At 38.6% G+C, this 21,327-nt stretch overlaps 1 protein-coding gene across 1 annotated transcript in view; it reads right to left on the bottom strand.

Moving 5' to 3' along the window:
- The window catches only part of coro7 (coronin 7), a 177,068-nt gene that overhangs the window by 94,133 nt on the left and 61,608 nt on the right, over nt 1–21,327 (bottom strand). Inside the window, exons 8-9 of the mRNA XM_039686393.2 lie at nt 12,095–12,178; nt 11,895–11,977 (exon numbers count right to left, since the gene is read on the bottom strand). Of these exons, the coding sequence (XP_039542327.2) occupies nt 11,895–11,977; nt 12,095–12,178 (167 nt within the window). The remainder of the gene's footprint in view (nt 1–11,894; nt 11,978–12,094; nt 12,179–21,327) is intronic.

Below are 21,327 nucleotides of genomic sequence, written 5' to 3'. Positions count from 1 at the left end.
GATAATTTACTCACCCCCATGTCATCCAAGATGTCCATGTCTTTCTTTCCTCAGTCGAAAAGAAATAAAGGTTTTTGATGAAAACATTCCAGGATTTTTCTCCATATAATGGACTTTAATGGGAACCAAACGGTTCAAGGTCCAAAAGATAGTGTTAATAACAGTTTCAGATGCAGCTTCAAATGTCTTTAAACGACACCAGACGATGAATTAGGGTCTTATCATGCGAAACGATCGGTTATTTCAAAGCTTATTCCAAAAATGTAACTTTTCTAAGGACAAATGCTAGCCTTGCTCTATTCTGTGAGGCGCGTTTGTAACGTCACGTAATACGTAATTACGTTCAAAAGGTCACGGGCGATGTAGCCGGAAGTATAGAGTCAGTGTTTACAAGTTGAACGCATAGGTTGAACGTGAAAACTAACTCAAACGCTGTTTACAAAAAAAAAAGGAATTAAAAGGTAAAAAACAACGATGTCGGACGATTTTGATTCTGTACTTCCGGCTACGTCGCCCGTGACCTTTTGAACGTAATTACGTATTACGTGACGTTACAAACGTGCCTCACAGAATAGAGCAAGGCTAGCATTTGTCCCTAGAAAAGTTACATTTTTGAAATAAGTTTTGCAAATAACCGATCGTTTCGCATGATAAGACCCTTATTCATCGTCTGGTGTCGTTTAAAGACATTTGAAGCTGCACTGAAACTGTCGTTTCGACCTTGGACCGTTTGGTTCCCATTGAAGTCCATTATATGGAGAAAAATCCTGGAATGTTTTCATCAAAAACCTTAATTTCTTTTCGACTGAGGAAAGAAAGACATGGACATCTTGTATGACATGGGGGTGAGTAAATTATCAGCAAAAGTTTTTTTCAAAAGTGAACTAATCCTTTAAGCTATATTCATATACCAGTGACCATAAGATCCTCAACCACACATATAACACATATCGCAACACAAACCAGATAACTAACTGACTTTTCTGAAAGCTAACATCTAGTTGAAGCACTTAATTCTCCATTTTAGCATAATGAACAAAACAGAGAGGAAAACTCTCCATGAATGGGCCACTGCTGTTCTTTTAAAAGCGCCTCTCCACCTTTTCTTTTCATTCTTTGGCTCTCGCCATGAGGAAATTCTTTGGTTTCCCACCCACGTCCCACTTGGATGAAGTTGGGAATCTCATTAAAGTCTCAACTCCTTCCGCTCACCCTCGACGGCAAGCAGGTGATTGACTTACGGCCATTACGTGCGAGGAGCTGAATATACATAACCACTGCATGAATGTATTGTTCCACATGAAAGTCCAAGTCATCTGAAATCCGCCAAGGAAAAGCACAGTGAGCTGCTCCTGTCTGATCGAATGACCAGTGGAAACAAGAGCATGATGGGCAGGTGTGTCCACAAACGCCCGGGATAAACGCCCGTCAAATCGCTCGAGTAATTGAGCGGCTGTTCTATTGACACTAATGCGTTCCTGTTATTCTACGGACAAATAAACCCCATCACATTCCCATCCCAACCTCGTTGGGTAGATAAACACAACTTGTTTGCTAATAAACATCTGCTGAATGACATCCAGCGAATGCATCCAGGACACGTGGATCAGAAAGAAAAGCTGGAAAACCATCCAGCAAAACGGACAGCTGCATGTGATTGTGTTTGACGTTACGGAGACAAATAACAGATGAAAATGAAAAAGTAGCTGGACAATTTCATGGCATGGGGTTTGACGATCTATTAGAGAGCAAATCCACATTATTACCTCCAGATCAGTGGTTCTCGAGTGGTCACGAACAAAAAATGGGTTGCTGGTCTGCTCTGACGTGGACGGTAGGGTAAAATGAGTGTCATGAACTGGTGTTTTAAATTTGATTATATTGTTGCCTGAGGTCAACTACTGACGTTCGCTTGGTTTTTACATTCAAAAACATCAAAATGAATAAGTAATAGGCTATTTTCTACCCTAGTTTTGAGCTTAGCTCAAAAACAATCGGTTTTTATGGGCATCTCGCAATGAAGACTTGGAAGTAAACGCCCACTGCTGTGAGTGGATAACAGTTTTGCATATTATAATGAGTTTCAACTCACTCGCATATGCAGCGACTCAAGATTTAGTATTGCTCGGTAGCTCGATCCAGTTTGTCATCACAAGGTAGGCATCTATGTTATTTAGCTATGCGTGTAATGCGCGAATCGGTGGGCGGGGCTAAACCGGCCGTGTTGAAGTAGGCGTTGACCTTCTTCTGCAGGGGTGGTGTCGTCATAGTTCCCCACTTTGAAAAACTAGTCATTTGCTGAGCCTGGTGTCAATAAAAACTTTTATTGGACTAACAAGGACGTTTTCTGTTCTGAAACTTACAGGATATTCTTATAATATGATGACCTCTTAGATGTCAGAAGCTCAAGAAAAATTTTGCGTCACATTATCTTTTCTTGTTGGTGTCTTTTCTGAACACCTAATAAACTGAACTAGTCAAATAACTCGAAAAAAAGCTGGTAAAAAGAGAATAAATATAACTATATGCTTTTATCGTCAAAAACAATGAAAAAACAACACAGGGTAAAATCAAATAAAACTAAGATCACAGCAGGAAGGATACGCATAATTTGTACACAAAAACAAACTAAAAAGTAGAAATAAAAATGATACATTTTCCTATTTAGCCTGTCATGTTAATTCATTATTTATATATACTTTCGCAAATGACAAAAGATATTTGGTCTGTGTTGGGTCGCCATTGAAGTCCACTTTACCGCTGTAGTTAATAAAACTCTGCAAATTGCTTTCAGCTCTTGAATTGTGAATTAAAAATGCTAAGTTACATTTAAATCATTTCAACTGATTCAACTATCTTGCTTCATTTTTCCATGTTGCACCCTTTCCAAATTTGATAAAATTGACTTAGGCCTATATTAATAGAAGTTAGCGGTGTGTGTCTGTGTGTGATTGATGTGCCACTCGGTGTTGGCAGCAGTTATTGGCCACTGTAGTCCAGGCAGTGCAGGAAACCATTTCACTAATGCGAAACACACTAGTCCTGGTGTCCGTGTGTGGAGGACGGCCATTTAACACACAGCTACAATCCATTCAAAACCAAGTTCCAACCCACAGACACTTTGGAAAAAAGACATACAAAGGAAGAGAGGGATATATAGCAGGGACAAAATTTGATTGAATTAATTTCCGAAATCAAGCACAGCATCACAATTTACATATTTATTAATGTTTTTCATACAGTTTGGTACTTTGATATGTAATCCACTAGAAACAGAACAGTAAATGGTTGAATGGCCATTAATGGCTGTATATGGGGCAACGGGGATATGCTGTTATACATTTACATTGTACGACTCTTCAAACACGCTACTACAAACGAGAAAGCTAATACTGTAATCAGTTTAACACACAGCCAAAACCCAGAAGGAACAATACGAAACAATTCCCACCCAACAAACCATCATCAGGACAGTTTAAAAAGCCACATAAGAATAACAACAGCTCAATGGATGGAAGGAGGACAAAATTCCTAATTAAAACCATACTTGCAAGAAAAAAAAAAGGTGGAAAAGGGAGTGTTTTTATTCTCCTTTGACTTTTTGCTATTCCTTCTCAAAGGCACAGAAAGGGACTCATTTCACAGACACTTTGAAAATACCTGTGGGACGGATACAAAGACGCTAGGGATTTATGGGGGATTTTAACCGCCCGCTGGCAAGTATTTCCACATTCATCTTTCAGAAAGGCCCAAGAGATCTTTATTAGTCCTAATTGGAATCCCATTGCGTTTGAGTTGGACTGTGGATTGGAGGTCATCAGGTAAAAAAGAGAGGGAAAACAAGTGAGTTTTTGACAGATTACACAAGCTCTGGAGAAAAGATGGAAGCATGGTACTGTACCACATTTTGGCAGCCCAACTTTTTCCACCTTAACCCCATAAACCTTTTCAGACCATGTCTCCAACAAAAAAACGGCTCCCCATCACCACCCAATTGCTGTCAAAGTCTTTAGTCCTCCAAACTAAAAGCAGATTCTACTGACCCACCAGTCGGCCTCCAAATCGTGGCCACTTCACCTCAACACCTGGGATCTGAATCCCGACGTGACCTCCATGGACAGATCCGAGCACCCGAAAACTCATCCGTTCGCCCGCCCGCTCTGGCTCTATCTACGCAAAGTAGCTCAAAAGAAAATGAACTGACAGCAGAAAAGAGCACCGAGGGAGGAAAATGAAACTACTGTATAGTCGACCCAACACACGCCAAACGTAAACACAATGTTCCCCCTCTTTTTTGGAGCGCTGGTACTCCGAGTACAGCTGCCGGTAATCCAGGCCTTGCAGTTTCATCTGGGTTTGATTTGCGAAGCGGGAAGGGGGGGGGGGCATCTACGCAGCAGAGCGTTTATTAGTGAGGCCCCTCAAACCTGCTGATTAAAGTGCGTTTGGATCGATTACAGCAGATGCCTGAGCGTGCCGGGGCCGGGTAAAAGTAAACAAACCCCACCCAAACCCCTGAGACCCTGTTAAACACGCTCAATATCTTAATACGAAAGACCTGTGGAGATTGGGAGTTGGTATTCTAGCACGCTTTCAACAGCTACAACACGTCCTCGAGTTGAGAAGAAGCTACAGGCTTCCGGTTCTCTAGAGGCCTGTGTTGAATAAAAAGCTCATACATCTCAAAGGCTACACAGTTGGGAGACTGATTCATGCGACTGCATGTTAAGAGTACGAATAGATGCATACCCTGTATATTTGTGGATATTTGCAGCAACTGTGGACAGTTAGCTAGCGAAACTCAAGCCTCCTGCTGAGTTTATGGTTTTTGAGCTACATTCACAGTAGACCTTCATTTCAGACCAATATTCTCCATGTCAGGACCAACTATAAAGAACAAACAGCCACTAAACTCAATCAATTGCCCGATTGTCCACCACAAGTTTGTGTCCTAGAGGAAGTAAGTCTACAGAGAGCCCATTGGGATTGTGAACTACAGTATGCTGTCAATGTTTACCTTGTTCACACCTGGCATTAAAATGCATTTAATCCAGGTACTTAGCTCAGATGTTTGCTATTAGCCTCTTCACTCTTGGCTGAATATGGAGAAATCTGAGTTAAAAAAGAAGAATGTCCTATCAGTATTTTATATACATGGGATGATAAACAGTTTAAAACAAGAACTAATAACCCCATGATTATCCATTCAGTCCAGACTTGGTATAAACTGTGGTCTCTGCTGGGACAGGGTAACTATCTTTCCCCTAAAACACCTTTATGGGGTAACCGATTGCTATATGTGTCATCAAAACAAACATTTTAAGATAAGGCCAGGCAAAGGGATTACACTGATGATGTTGTCTTAATGTCATTTGAACAGTTAAAAAAATAGATATAATTTAAGTAATAAAGAATTCTTTGGTTATCTGCAATTACTAGATTGTTAAGAGTAAAAGCAAAAACTTATCCTAAGATACCAGATTTGACATTTATTGAGCAACTCTGTTATTCTGATAAACCACTATATAAAAAGATCTCTAGAATATATGAAGCTCTGATCTCAAATCACCCTTTAGATGACCCAGGAGATGGGAGCAGGATTTGGGGGTAATAATAGATGGGGACCTGTGGGGTCAATTATGTAAAGATGGTGTCACCTCAACCTTGAATTCTAGCTATAGATTAATTCAGTTTAATTTTTTTACACCAGCTGTACTACACTCCATCTAGATTACATACATTTCACGCTTCTGCTTCAGATATGGTACAGAAGAAGGGACGTTTTTGCATTCCACCTGGTTGTGTCCTAAAGTTAAGGTGTTTTGGGTGCAAGTATGTGATAGCATATCACATATTCATAGAACCGATTTTCCAATGGATCCAGAGGTGTGTTTATTGGGCAATTTTACCAACTCTAACCTCCGAAAAAGACAAGGTATTAAGCTTACTGAAATGTTGTTAATAATAGCTAAAAAATGTAATGCTTTGATATGGAAAGCAGACACTGATGTGCCAATTGGATTGTGATTGACTGAGATCATTATCATTATCACAGCACATGCAATTAATGTAAAAATCAATGCAAAAATGTGCAATTAGTTGTGATTAATCGCGAGTTAACTATGACATTAATGTGATTAATCATGAGTACTATGACATTACTGTGATTAATCACGAGTACTATGACATTAATCCAACTAATCACAAGTTAACTATGACATTAATGCGATTAATCACGAGTTAACTATGACATTAATGCGAGTTAACTATGACATTAATGCGATTAATCACGAGTTAACTAAGACTTTAATGCGATTAATTGCGAGTTAACTATGACATTAATGTGATTAATCACGAGTACTATGACATTAATGCGACAAATCACGAGTTAACTATGACATTAATGCGATTAATCACGAGTACTATGACATTAATGTGATTAATCACGAGTACTATGACATTAATACGACTAATCACGAGTTAACTATGACATTAATGCGATTAATCGCGAGTTAACTATGACATAAATGCGAGTTAACTATGACGTTAATGTGATTAATCACGAGTTAACTAAGACATTAATGCGATTAATCGCGAGTTAACTATGACATTAATGTGATTAATCACGAGTACTATGACATTAATGCGACTAATCACGAGTTAACTATGACATTAATGTGATTAATCGCGAGTACTATGACATTAATGTGATTAATCACGAGTACTATGACATTAATGCGACTAATCACAAGTTAACTATGACATTAATGTGATTAATCGCAAGCTAACTGACATAAATGTGATTAATCGCAAGCTAACTATGACATAAATGCGAGTTAACTATGACATTAATGCGATTAATCACGAGTTAACTATGACATTAATGCGATTAATCGCGAGTACTATGACATTAACGTGATTAATCACGAGTACTATGACATTAATGCGACTAATCACGAGTTAACTATGACATTAATGCGATTAATCGCGAGTTAACTATGACATTAATGCAAGTTAGCTATGACATTAATGCGATTAATTGCGAGTTAACTAAGACATTAATGCGATTAATCACGAGTTAACTATGACATTAATACGAGTTAACTATGACATTAATGCGATTAATCGTGAGTTAACTATGACATTAATGCGACTAATCACGAGTACTATGACATTAATGCGACTAATCACGAGTTAACTATGACATTAATGCGATTAATCACGAGTTAACTATGACATTAATGCGATTAATCGCGAGTTAACTATGACATTAATACGAGTTAACTATGACATTAATGCGATTAATCGTGAGTTAACTATGACATTAATGCGACTAATCACGAGTACTATGACATTAATGCGATTAATCGCGAGTACTATGACATTAATGCGATTAATCGCGAGTTAACTATGACATTAATGCAATTAATAGCGAGTTAACTAAGACATTAATGCGATTAATCGCGAGTTAACTATGACATTAATGTGATTAATCACAAGTTAACTATGACATTAATGTGATTAATTGCGAGTTAACTGTGACATTAATGTGATTAATCGCTATTAAATATTTTAATCGTTTGACAGCACTAGTTTTGGTCAATCGGATCACAAATGGACGAGTCTAAATAAAGGTGTAAATGGGGTATAAAACGTTTTGAGCTTGTCCACTTTCCACCAATTCCAGGTGGAAATTCGTAGTGTAAACGCTCACGTGGTCGAATGTGTTCGGACAGCCACAAAAGTCCGTCTGCTCTCCGCCACTGACCTAACGCGTAAACATTACGAGAAGCGCGCTAGACAGATGGGATTTAAACTTTATCGGCTGGACACACAAGTTTGGTTTGAAGATGAAAAACATACCAATCACAATGTTCTCTCACCATTCCATATTTCTAACACACACTCACAGTGTTCAGCTGGTCTTGTGTCTGTCAGAGCAGAAACTAAAGCTGATGCTCTTCGTATGTTTTCCCGTCTCCGGTTGCGTTCATATGTAAATTGCGTGAGCTTATTTTGTCCATTAAAAATCGAAAGATTTGAAGAAAAAAAACATACATTTCCCCTCCCATAGACCCTCCCCTCGAATAAATCAGGACAGAAGAGACGGATTAAAACACCAGGTGTAAACAAGTAAACTCAAATGCTTCACAGTTGGACAAAGATACATGCAATTTCGTGTAAGGAGTACGGATGGATGCATATATTTGTGGATATTTCCAACAACTGTGGACAATTAGCGAGTGAAACTCAACCCTCCAGCTGAGTTTATGGTTTCTAAGCTACATACGTACCAGACCTTCATTTAAGACCTACATTCCCCCACTATAAGGAACAACAAACAGCATTTCGATTATCAACTGCCTGTCCGGAATAGTCCTCCCTGAGTTTATGTCCTACTAGAGGAAGTCTCTCTCCAGAGAGCCCAAATGGGATTGCGAACTACGCTGCCAATGTTTACCCAAAAAGCTGGTTGCAATTGAGTGGAGTTTGCTGATTGCACCCAGGCCAGAAGGTCCCATTAAAGTCATTATAATTATGTTTATAAGGTGGGGGAGTGGACGGGGCTGGGGGTGTAGAACGCAACAAGCTCCAATTGAGATTAAAATCAGTTCAATATGGAAAACAATCATGATGACTGTTATCCTCCATTCCAATTAAACCACCCATCCATTAACCCACAAGCCCAACTTCAGCTGTGTGTGTGTACCATGGTATTAGAAAAGATTCATATTCATGTACCAAGTACTCCAAGGTACTTCAGAAACATGCAACATGTCCAAAAATGTGTTTAAAAACCTTAAAAATAACATGGTAACTTGTCCAAGACAAAAAGTAGTACCTTTTTAGAGTCTGATTTTTAGATCCGGGGTTTTGTATTTGTTTTGACTCTTTGTGCAAACTCCAATTCATCCAGTTCCAAACTATTGCAGAATTACAAACATTACATACTTAATCAGCCTACTTTCCATCCGTTTCCGAGAAACAGCTCATAACAAAAGATCAAGCGTGCCACAATGTTTGGCTGCAAAGTAAATCACAACACGAAACAGACATGAACCATAAAATCGTTAATAAACAAAGCAAACTAAAGGGTAATTCCTCTTAAGGACTAAGAGCCACAGGAGGGCCGTTACTTGTAGCCATGTTCATTTATGAACATAAAGAGGTTTAGCAGCATGATCCTGCCTCAACTCACTCATTATTACATTACAGTATAAATCCCAGTCCTATTATAGATATAGCTATCAAACTGGACTGTTAATGATAGTTTAGGGATCGTTGCTCCAGTAAAACTAGCAACTTTATAAAGGATGTTTTCTCCCATACGCAGTCTCAATAAAACATAATAGCATTGTGATTATGTCTTAGTGGTAATAAGGTGATTATCTGGCTGGTATTGCAACGGTAACATTGACAGTGCCAGAGACCCAGATTACGATCTGAACGGAAGAAGTAGAGCACTAGTATTATCTCCCTTGGCTCGTTACGCTACACATTTTTAAACAACAGCTGACCTTCTGTTTTTTTTGCTAGCGAGGGGAAGTGGTGATTGCATTTTCCCCCCAATTTACTTCTTGATTCCAGCTTGTGCTGGATCGCAACCAGTCGAGCAATTAAGCGCAGAGGAACTCGGCTCTGAGCCGTCGGTCCTGAAGAATAAAACTAGGGAAATAAAGGATAAAAGCATTGATGCAGGATCAGCTTTCACTACATCCGCTCTGATATGAAAGGAAAAGAACAGATTATGAAAAAGCAGGCGAGTTTTTAAATGGACACTGAAACGGTACCGAACGACGGGAAGAGGAATAGGTGGTGGACGAGAGAGAAAACGCAAACAGGGAAATACATTCGGAAAGGTGAAAATAAGGCTCTCGCTCACATCTGGTGGCCATGAGATTTTAAAGATCCATTATAATCATCATTATTTTGAGTCAATTTGGAAAAAAGTCTCTCTCAAATAGTCATATATATATATACATACTCCATAGCACACATAAAAATTACAAAATTATTATCTTTATGCAATTATGAGTTGTTTCATGCACTGCTCAGGAGTTACTATACAATAAATAAAAAAATAAATTAATTAAAATGATAAATAAAAATGAAAATAAAATTAATTAAATGAAAATCAACTAAATTAATTCTAATTAAATTAAATAACAAAATAAAATAATAAATAACACAAATAAAACAAAACAAATATAATAAATCAAATTATACAACAAAATAAAATAAAAATTCACAGCAATCAATTCACATATATAATATTTGTTAGTAATATTTTATTTTCAACAGACATTGGTAAACATTGGTAAAATCAAGTGGCTGGAGCTGTTGTCCGTCAACTAAACATGCATTTACAGTGTAAATAATCTAAATTGCAGATTGTATTGGGAGCAATCTAGTTTTTCAGGCCCCAAAACCGGCTTTTCTGCCATTGAAACACTGCGGTGGAAACACTGCACCATTTTGGTGGAAAAAGGGTCACTGGAACCTTTATTTTTAGGAGTGAACTGAAGCGGTAAGTGCTCTCGATGCAGGTGTTGACACGTGGAAAACGTAAGAATGTCGGACAGCTTGACACCAGATGATCTGGTTCTCCTCTGTCAACCAATAACACAACAATGGCAAATCCTTCATCCCACCTCTAGCCAGTCAAGAAAAGAATCGCGATGGGCGCCAACGCGATTGTTTCACATTTTCCAGTTCAACTCAATTTGGCTGTAGAAACGGTCTTCTGTGATCCTGTGAAATATTCATGGATCCTATAATCTCCTATAATCTGGCGCATACCATAAGGGTTTCGTTTATGAGGGGGATTTTGTCGCCGCACAGAGAAGCCGTTCTCCGTCTGACCGGAGCAAATAAGGACTTACTGTGTAAACCACACAAACAAAGCATTGCTCTTAGAGAATGACCTCTGTGTCTTTCGCTCCATGCACACCTCTACGGCTGACCGGACGCCACAACAGACCCGTGTAAACCACGCTTTTCCAACAGGGAACACGCCACTGGACCTCGGCCATCAAAACCACAGTGTACAGACACACATTCTGTCTCCCGAACCGACTCTTTCAATGACCGCTCTCACATGCGCAAGAATATTATACAAATTGTACTTAATTATATTCATTTTTAACAATATATTTGGTCATATTATGATTGGGAATTCATCATGCACTGCTGGTAAAAAGTTTGGAGTCTGTGAGGTTTTCTCACCAATGCTGCATTTATTTGATCAAAAATAAAGTAAAAAACGTAATGTAGTGAAATATATTACAATTTAATAATTATTTATTTATTTTTAATTTTCAGAATCACAACTCATGTCAAATGATCCTTCAGAAATCATTCTAATATGAAGATTTGATACTCATTATTATAAATGTAGAAATTTTTTTAGAACAGCATTTACTGACATTATACATGTCTTTACTGTCACTTTTAATCAATTTAATGTGTCCTTGCTGTATAAAAGTATAAACATTTTCCACAAAACAAAATCCCAAACTTATAAATGGTAGTGGCATGAATCAATGTAGAAATGGGAGAAAGCATTATAACATGTCTGCATTTTGCCATTTATTGTGCTTTTATATGAGAATGAATGCATTGATTAAATTACTAATAATGCACTGTAAGTGTTTAACGTGCATGTCTCAGTTTATTAAATGTATATAGTAATATGATGATTACTATGTACATTACTATATACATACTTTTTTTTCCAGAATAAAGGATTAATAAACTATGTGCGTGTAAAAGCGGTCATAGATATTCTCAGTTCTGTCCAACGCACGCGTTTACACACCTGCGGATTGCACAATTTCCGCCCACACAAACCACACAGAAGCAGTTAAAATCCCGCCACACTAACTTTGACTTACGCATTGGAAGTAGCCAAAGACAGCGAGCTGAGAGACGAGGTCAACTTCCTGCTGTTCCAGAGTCTCACTTCCTGTTGCCTCACCTGCGAACACAGGTGCATTTACATATTACATTCTATGTTAACATTTTGGACAAGAAAACCCAATATTACAATCTACATCAAACATACTTAACTTTATGTAGAAAACTTCAAAATTACCTGGTTAAAGCCAGTAGTGAGCAAGTTGTCATTTTTGACCCAAAGTACACGAGAGTCTCTATTAGCCTGATGACCCTGGACACACTGTGGAGACAAACACATAACACTCATTTTTTTGTATTCTAATAACTAAAGCATAACGTATTCATAAAATAGGCCACGTGCTTTAAAATTAACCCTTGCTAACCTTCAAATGCAAGAACGAATAACGCTTTTAAGCTGCTTTATCGTGAAGAGATAAGCAGAGGTTTGTATAGACTCGGGGGTGGGGATGAATGGAGAGTGCTGAAAGCAAATGTCCGGCAGCGGTCTGCAGTGAACCCCGATGACTGAACGATTGACACCTAAAAGAAACTCCTCTTCCTGTCATTTAAAGATGTCTTTGTGTGATAGTGAGCAGATCAGGGCTTGCCTGTGATATCAATGACATCTGCCCTCTGACAGACGGCTCAATCACGCTAACATCATAATGACGCTTTTATAACAACGCCGCCATAATCACTAGAGGCAAAACAGTTCAAAAGATGTCGGACTGCGTTTGATGCAGAGTTTTTCTAAATGCAGTGTGTATTTCTGCACAACTACGACATTAACTTTGAAAGGTCAAAAGCCAAGGGTCCAGCTTGAATTTCCAGGCTGGTTTATCCTGGTTAGTGCTGGTCTAGATGGTGGATCGACACAGATATAATGTTTACCAGTGACGTTCTTTCTGGGATAAATATAGGGATAAACCATTTACGTGTTCACTGAACTCAAAATTATGAGTCGGAAACATTGATGAATGAATGAATATATAAATGAAATAATGTATAAATGAATGAAGGCATGAACTGATATTTGAATAATTGAATAATGATTGGTTGAATGAATGAATGAATGAATGAATGAATGAATGAAAGTAAGAATGAAAGCATGAATGAAAGCATGAACAAATTAATGCACGAATGAATTAAGCATGCATGAATATATGAATGAATGAATGAATGATTGAATGGATGGATGAATTAATGAATCAATGAATGCATGGATAAATGCATGAAATAATGCATAAATAAATGAAGGCATGAACAGATATTTGAATAAATTATTGAATGAATGAACAAGCAAATGACTGAATGAAAGAATGAAAGCATGAATGAATGAATGAATGAATGAAAGCATGAATAAATTAAAGCATGAATGAATTAAGCATGCATTAATGAATTAATGAATGAATGAAGGCATGGATAAATACATTGATGAAGGAATATATGAATGCATGAATGAATATGAAGAAAATAAATCATTGTTTAAAAAAAATGAATGAATGCATAAAGGAATGAATGAATATATGAATGCATGCATAAATAAAAGAATATGAACGAAGGCATGAATAATCTAATGAATGAATGAATAAATAAATGAAGGTATGAAGAACAGATATTTGAATAAATGATTGAATGAATGAATGAGCAAATGAATGAATGAAAGTAAGAATGAAAGCATGAATTAAGGAGTGAATAAAAGTATCAATAAAATGCATGAATGAATATATGAATGAATGAATGAATGCATGATTGAATTAATGAATGAATATTAATGAAGGCATGGATAAATATATACGAATGTATGAATGAATGAAGGAATATATGAATGCATGCATAAATGAATGAATAAATGATTGCATACTTTAATCAATGAAATGTTTTGAAAATATATATAAAAAAATCTGCAAATATTTATAGTATATTCAAAATGCATTTACATAAATATACTGTAAATCTATAATACCATAATATTTTTAAGTATAATATTTTTCTCTCTCTCTTATATATATATATATATATATATATATATATATATATATATATACACTCACCGGCCACTTTATTAGGTACACCTGTCCAACTGCTCGTTAACACTTAATTTCTAAGCAGCCAATCACATGGCGGCAACTCAGTGCATTTAGGCATGTAGACATGGTCAAGACAATCTCCTGCAGTTCAAACCGAGCATCAGTATGGGGAAGAAAGGTGATTTGAGTGACTTTGAACGTGGCATGATTGTTGGTGCCAGAAGGGCTGGTCTGAGTATTTCAGAAACTGCTAATCTACTGGGATTTTCACGCACAACCATCTCTAGGGTTTACAGAGAATGGTCCGAAAAAGAAAAAACATCCAGTGAGCGGCAGTTCTGTGGGCGGAAATGCCTTGTTGATGCCAGAGGTCAGAAGAGAATGGCCAGACTGGTTCGAGCTGATAGAAGGGCAACAGTGACTCAAATAACCACCCGTTACAACCAAGGTGGGCAGAAGAGCATCTCTGAACGCACAGTACGTCGAACTTTGAGGCAGATGGGCTACAGCAGCAGAAGACCACACCGGGTGCCACTCCTTTCAGCTAAGAACAGGAAACTGAGGCTACAATTTGCACAAGCTCATCGAAATTGGACAATAGAAGATTGGAAAAACGTTGCCTGGTCTGATGAGTCTCGATTTCTGCTGCGACATTCGGATGGTAGGGTCAGAATTTGGCGTCTACAACATGAAAGCATGGATCCATCCTGCCTTGTATCAACGGTTCAGGCTGGTGGTGGTGGTGTCATGGTGTGGGGAATATTTTCTTGGCACTCTTTGGGCCCCTTGGTACCAATTGAGCATCGTTGCAACGCCACAGCCTACCTGAGTATTGTTGCTGACCATGTCCATCCCTTTATGACCACAATGTACCCAACTTCTGATGGCTACTTTCAGCAGGATAATGCGCCATGTCATAAAGCTGGAATCATCTCAGACTGGTTTCTTGAACATGACAATGAGTTCGCTGTACTCAAATGGCCTCCACAGTCACCAGATCTCAATCCAATAGAGCATCTTTGGGATGTGGTGGAACGGGAGATTCGCATCATGGATGTGCAGCCGACAAATCTGCGGCAACTGTGTGATGCCATCATGTCAATATGGACCAAACTCCCTGAGGAATGCTTCCAGCACCTTGTTGAATCTATGCCACGAAGAATTGAGGCAGTTCTGAAGGCAAAAGGGGGTCCAACCCGTTACTAGCATGGGGTACCTAATAAAGTGGCCGGTGAGTGTATATATACAGTGCCCTCCACAATTATTGGCACCCCTGTTTAAGATGTGGTCGAGGACTTTTAAAAATTCTCCCTTTTTTTTAAACAACATAGAATCCAAATGCAAAAAAAGAGAAAAATCCAACCTTTTATTTAAGTACATTACTTTGGTGGTAAAAAAATTTTTTTAAATTTAAAAAAATAAAAACTTCAAATCATGTGTCCCACAATTATTGGCACCCCTGATGTTAATACTTTGTACAACCCCCTTTTGCCAACAAGACAGCACTTAATCTCCTCCTATAACATTTCACAAGATTGGAGAACACAGAGAGAGGGATCTTTGACCATTCTTCTTTGCAAAATCTTTCTAGATCATCCAGTATCCTGGGCCCTCTCTTGTGCACTCTCCTCTTTAGCTCACCCCACAGGTTTTCGATTGGATTGAGGTCTGGGGACTGAGATGGCCATGGGAGGACCTTGAGTTTGTGACTGAACCATTTTTGTGTAGATTTTGCCACACGTTTTGGATCATTATCCTGCTGAAAGACCCAATGACGACCCATCTTCAGCTTTCTGGCAGAGGCCATCAGGTTTTTATTTAAAATGTCCTGGTAGTTCAAAGCGTTCATAATGCCATGCACCCTAACAAGGTTCCCAGGGCCTTTGGAAGAGAAACAGGCCCACAGCATCACAGATCCTCCACCATACTTCATGGTGGGCATGAGGTACTTTTCGGCATACACATCTTTTGTTTTACACCAGATCCACTTAGAGTGTTTGTTGCCAAAAAGCTCAATCTTAGTCTCATCTGACCAAAGCACACGATCCCAGATGAAGTCCCAGTGCCGCTTGGCAAACTCCAGACGTTTACGTTTGTCAGTGTTAGTGAGAAAAGGCTTTTTCCTAGCATGCCTCCCAAACATCTTGTTGGCATGTAGAGAGCGTCTGATGGTTGTTTTGGAGATTTTGTGACCCCAAGATGCCACTAGTTGATGCAATTCTGTGACAGTGAGCTTAGGACTTTTTTTTACTTTTCTTAGCATCCTCCTCACAGTGCGTTGTGGCAAGATAAACTTGGGACCTCTTTCAGCCTTGTTTGTCACTGTTCCTGTTGTTTTAAACTTCTTAATGATTCCTCTAACTTTAGATATGGGCAATATAAGGTGAGTGGCTATTTTCTTGTAGCCATTGCCTGACTTATAAAGGTCATCACACATCTGCCTTACTTGAATGGTGTGTTCTCTTGTCTTTGCCATGTTGACAAATGGGTAAGAGAATTCGGCCACTGTGTCATGTCATATTTATACCCCAGGGAAATAGGAAGTCATGAATTACTAATTAAAAGTTCCTAGATATCCTGACCAACATTTTTTTTTTAAAAATCAATTACATTTTTCAGCGGAATTGTTAGGGGTGCCAATAATTGTGGGACACAGGATTTGAAGTTTTTATTTTTCTAAATTTTTACATTTTTTTTTTACCACCAAAGTAATGTACTTGAATAAAAGGTTGGATTTTTCTCTTTTTTTGCATTTGGGTTCTATGTTGTTAAAAAAAAGGGAGAATTTTTAAAAGTCCTCAACCACATCTTAAACAGGGGTGCCAATAATTGTGGAGGGCACTGTATATATATATATATATATATATATATATATATATATATATACAGTATATGGTGAGGTTCCGAATTGCACCCAACAAAAGTTACGGTGGCCGACAGGAAAAGATCGTCGTCTGAGACCGCAGAGAATAGCTAGTAAAGCTATGAGGTTTCTTTACAAAGATAAATTAAGAAATTAGGTTTACTTTATTATTCAGTAAAACGATATCTTATTGCGAATATTATTGTAACTTGTTCATCAATGTGTCAGTGTTTAATTCGCTGACTTTAGCTTCTTTGTACGAAGAACAACAGTGACGAAACGCGCTCTGTAGTTTGTCCGTTTAGAGCCACCGTAGAAACATGGCTATTTCAATGTAAGGTGACCCGCGGTGTGTTTGTACATGTAGTTATAGAAAATATAGTTATGTATATTATATTGCATTTCTGTCTACAGATCGTCCTAAATATTACACACTGCATCTTTAAACCATTTTCATTCCAAATTGAGCAAAATGCACCATAATTACAGATAAATGACAAGTAACACTGAATTAAATGTGAAAAGTTGTATTTTCTTGTAAAACATACTCCAATAATCTTGCTTTTATTTAATTGTCTATACAATTATGATAACAATAAAAACATAATTCCGATAAAGTAAATGTATAAAAATTCTGTTTTTTTTTTTCATTCAATTTTGAAATTGTGCCTTTGCCGAATGATTGTTACAAAAACAAAGCTTCAAGAGTATAACGGTGGAGAATTATTGTCTAAGGTGAGATCTTAACTAGTATTTATCCACTGAACATATCATCTATTACCTGATGTATCGCTACACTTTAACTATGCAGGATTTTTCCTGAATGAAACACCTTAAAACACACTAACAGGCTGATAGAGTCAGACATGATCACTGATGTGACGATTAATTCCTTGTTTTTGAAGCTGGCGTATTGATCAGATGGGTTGAAGAGTGGCTAGAGAGAGTTTGGGTGTGGAGGTAAAGATCTGAGCGAGCAGTTCTTGATTTCATCGGAATGGAATCTTATCTCCATTCGCTGTAGTTTAGGAGGAGTCACGCCACACACATTCACACACTCATAACAATGATTTCCTCTAGCTTTGGTCATTCTGAGCTGAACCGCCAACGCCTACTCTGGAAAAAAACTGGATAAAAGACCCAGTTATGTTCGACTTTAAGGGTCCTATTTTAACGAACTAAGCTGAAGCGCATGGCAAAATTGCACTTAGGGCGTCCGAATCCACTTTTGCAAGTTTAACGACGGGAAAAATGGTTGACGCTCCCGGTGCATGGTCTAAAAGGGTTGTCCCTATTGTCTTAATGAGTAATAGGTGTGTTTTGGGCGTAGCGTGCAATAAACCAATCAGAGTATCATCTCCCATTCCCTTTAAAAGCCAGTTGTACTCGCACCACGGCGGATTCTGCAAGCGGAAAAACTGAACAGTGAGGAAACGGATCTGCTCGCGCGCTTTAAAATTTACACACGTTTTGGACCACACATTACTAACGCGCTCTTTAAATAACAAAACAATATAGCGCCATTGACTTTAGACCAGGTTTCAGTTGGTCACTGGCGCAGTCTATTTCGGTTGCCTCAAAATAGCAACCCGCCAACAATGCGCCTAAACACACGTTTGGTTTGCAGGAAGGAGTTAGAGTGAGTGACGTCATTATTGAGCTGGTTGGAGCTGATGGTTGGTTCCCTTCAACTGTGACGGGGCGCGCTCTTCCATCTCCGTGACATTTGTGTCTTGGAGTCCGTTGTTTGTTTGCTTTCCGTCTCGTCTCCATCTTATTCAATTATTCTTACGTTAATAAAATGTTTTTCTTTTGAGCAATATCCAACATGTTGTCTTGTCATTTGGGCCATGACACAGCCCATGGGCGAGAGATGGGCGCGAATGCAACGTGGCACAGGACGTGAAGATGAAAACACTTGCGTAGTGCCTGGTCCTGCATTGCACCGGGTGTATGATAGGGCCCTAAGGGAGTGTTCACACTTGTAGTTCGGTTCACTTGGTCAGGACCGAAAAGAAAAAAACCCATTTAGTCCTGGTCCACTTAGCGTTCACATCAGCATTTTGACACTGAACCTAAAGATAACGAACATAAAGTCATAGGGATATGTGCACAATCTGATTATATTACGGAACTTACAGTGTTCATATTTCAGTGGAACCGCACCAGTTTTTTAGGAAGCGGAGACTCATCTTTTCAGGGGTCTCGGTCCGCTTGTTTGGAGGCACCAGGGTTCAGATGGTTTGTTCAAACTTATTTAAATTAACCGCACTAACAGAGAAATCACACCAGGTTCGTATTATTAGAACCAAACATCCCATGTAGGGTGCTGCCCCTTTAAGGACGTTCATTCTGTGGGCTCATGTGACTGAACTGAACCGAAGTGAGAAAGCAATGTTGTACTCATATGCAAACTTTCTATAACAATTACAGATGAATCTTAATCTAAACTATATATTCCCAGCATGGTGAGTAACATTTTGTTGTTATAAGTATATTGATAAAATCACAATGTTGATCACTATTTGCGATTAGCGCTTATAAACGCCTAACGTTAGCGTTATGCTAGTAGTTTGTTTATTATGTTTGGTTAGACATTTATAGTTTGAATTGCCTATTGAAATATTCTGGCAATATATGTTGCATTTATTTGTTACTGTGCGTTCACACCGGACGCGAATAGCGTGTTAAATTCCTTCACGCCTACCGCGTCTAGTTATACGCCTTAACACTTTGAATCCATTCGCGTGTCAAGAGTGAAATTGACGCGTGTAAAAACAAAAGTTTGAAGCGGAATTTACGCGCGTCAGAATCAAAAACTGTTGGCGGCCATCTTTTTTATGTTGGTCGAGCATTCTTAGAGAGAGTCACTGCTCTGTATTTGCTCTGGAGAGCAGAACAGCGTCTTGGGGATAATCGTCGCCGTATTTGTGTCCACCGGACCCTTCGGAGGCAAACCGTTTGGCGAGTTTCACCATTTGCTTGCTCCAGGAGCTGCGCCTGGATGTCGGTCGCCGCCTGTGCCGCGCCCAGTTTGATGACCTGTTGTCCCGCATCGGAGCGAAGATCACCCTCACCCTCATCCATCTAATCTGTCATTTATTTTTGTTTTGATGATAAATAGAGCCAGCCTCCAAGAGTTATTAACCTGTCTTGTGATTTTTCTCTCTCACGTCCAGACACAAACTTGTGCACATGTATGTTGGTTGTCTTTACATTATAATAATATTGCATATAATCTAGATATGGAATAAATAACATTCAATACAAATGTCTCGTATTGAAATAAAGTTTTAAGTGATAAAATATTTGCTTTGTTGTGCATTAGAACCACACCAGGCATTTAGTCATATTCAGTCCCTCCAGGATTTCACGATTTTTTTTTTTTTTTGATTTTTGCGATCAAAATGACTGATTTTGTGGTGCTAATTTCCAAAACTTTTTGAAAAAATTTGCGATTTATATATAACATTTACCATAATAGTATTCAGTCCTTCCAGAAAAACGCAGAGTTTTTTTGTGATTGTTGCGGGCAAAAATCCTTGATTACGCGGCCCGTTTTCTTTAAAAATGCGATGGAAAGAACATGCGGGATATTTATGCAATTTTATGCGATGAAATTGCAGGAATTTGCAAAAATTGCGGGAACTTGCAAAAATTGCGGTTTGATGAAAAAGAGAAAAAAAGTGATTCCCCCAACATCCTGTTCTCACTAGGCTAATGTACGAGTCATTTCTTATTACTTCCTTTGATAAGCAAGCATACTACATCATAGAAAGTGCTGGGAATATTTAATTTCTCATCTTGTTTTATTTCAGACTGCAACGAGTGTAAATAAGGTGTGGCCCCTTTAAGAGCTGCGCGCTCCCTGTTGAACTCTCTGCAGTGTTATATGTGCGCCTCGAACACCCCATGTGTGCTACTTCTTTTATCTTATGTTGTTTATTAAGTAACGATGTGACAGTAGAACGTGTGACGGACAGTTATACGAGTTTGATTTGTGAGATGTCAATCGCCTCCGCGAGTCTGTCTTCAGCTGTGAGCTATCCCGTCGCGTAATTGCGTCACTTCATAACGTTCCCATGGAAACAGGGGGAAATGGCTGCTCTTGTGTGAAGCAAACGCAACATTTTTCAACTTTCTGCTAAGATACGTGTGACTTTTTTGCAACAAAAATGCGAGGATTATGAAATTATGCAAACCCCGCATATTTTGCACGGAAATCGGCAATTTATGCGGCGAAAGTGCGGCGTATTTGAAAAAAATGCGGCCCCGCATAAATATGCGGACTTTGGCTGATTTTGCATTGAATTCAGCGATCGCATTATCGCGTTTTTCTGGAGGGACTGCATATTACAAAATAATTTATTGAAGCATCCAGATACCACGTGAGCAAGCAGCTAGGCTCCTGATTGACGCCAAAGTTCCGATTTTTTCAACTCGGGCGGCAGGCGCGAATTCGCGTCGAACGCGTGAATGCACAAATAGCACTAATTAAATAATTCGTGATTAACACAACAGACGCTCATTTCGCAC

This window comes from Pimephales promelas, chromosome 3 (genome assembly GCF_988280905.1).
Source record: "Pimephales promelas chromosome 3, fPimPro1.hap1.1, whole genome shotgun sequence".
Classification (NCBI taxonomy): domain Eukaryota; kingdom Metazoa; phylum Chordata; class Actinopteri; order Cypriniformes; family Leuciscidae; genus Pimephales; species Pimephales promelas.
This window is presented reverse-complemented; position numbering and strand designations above follow the sequence as displayed.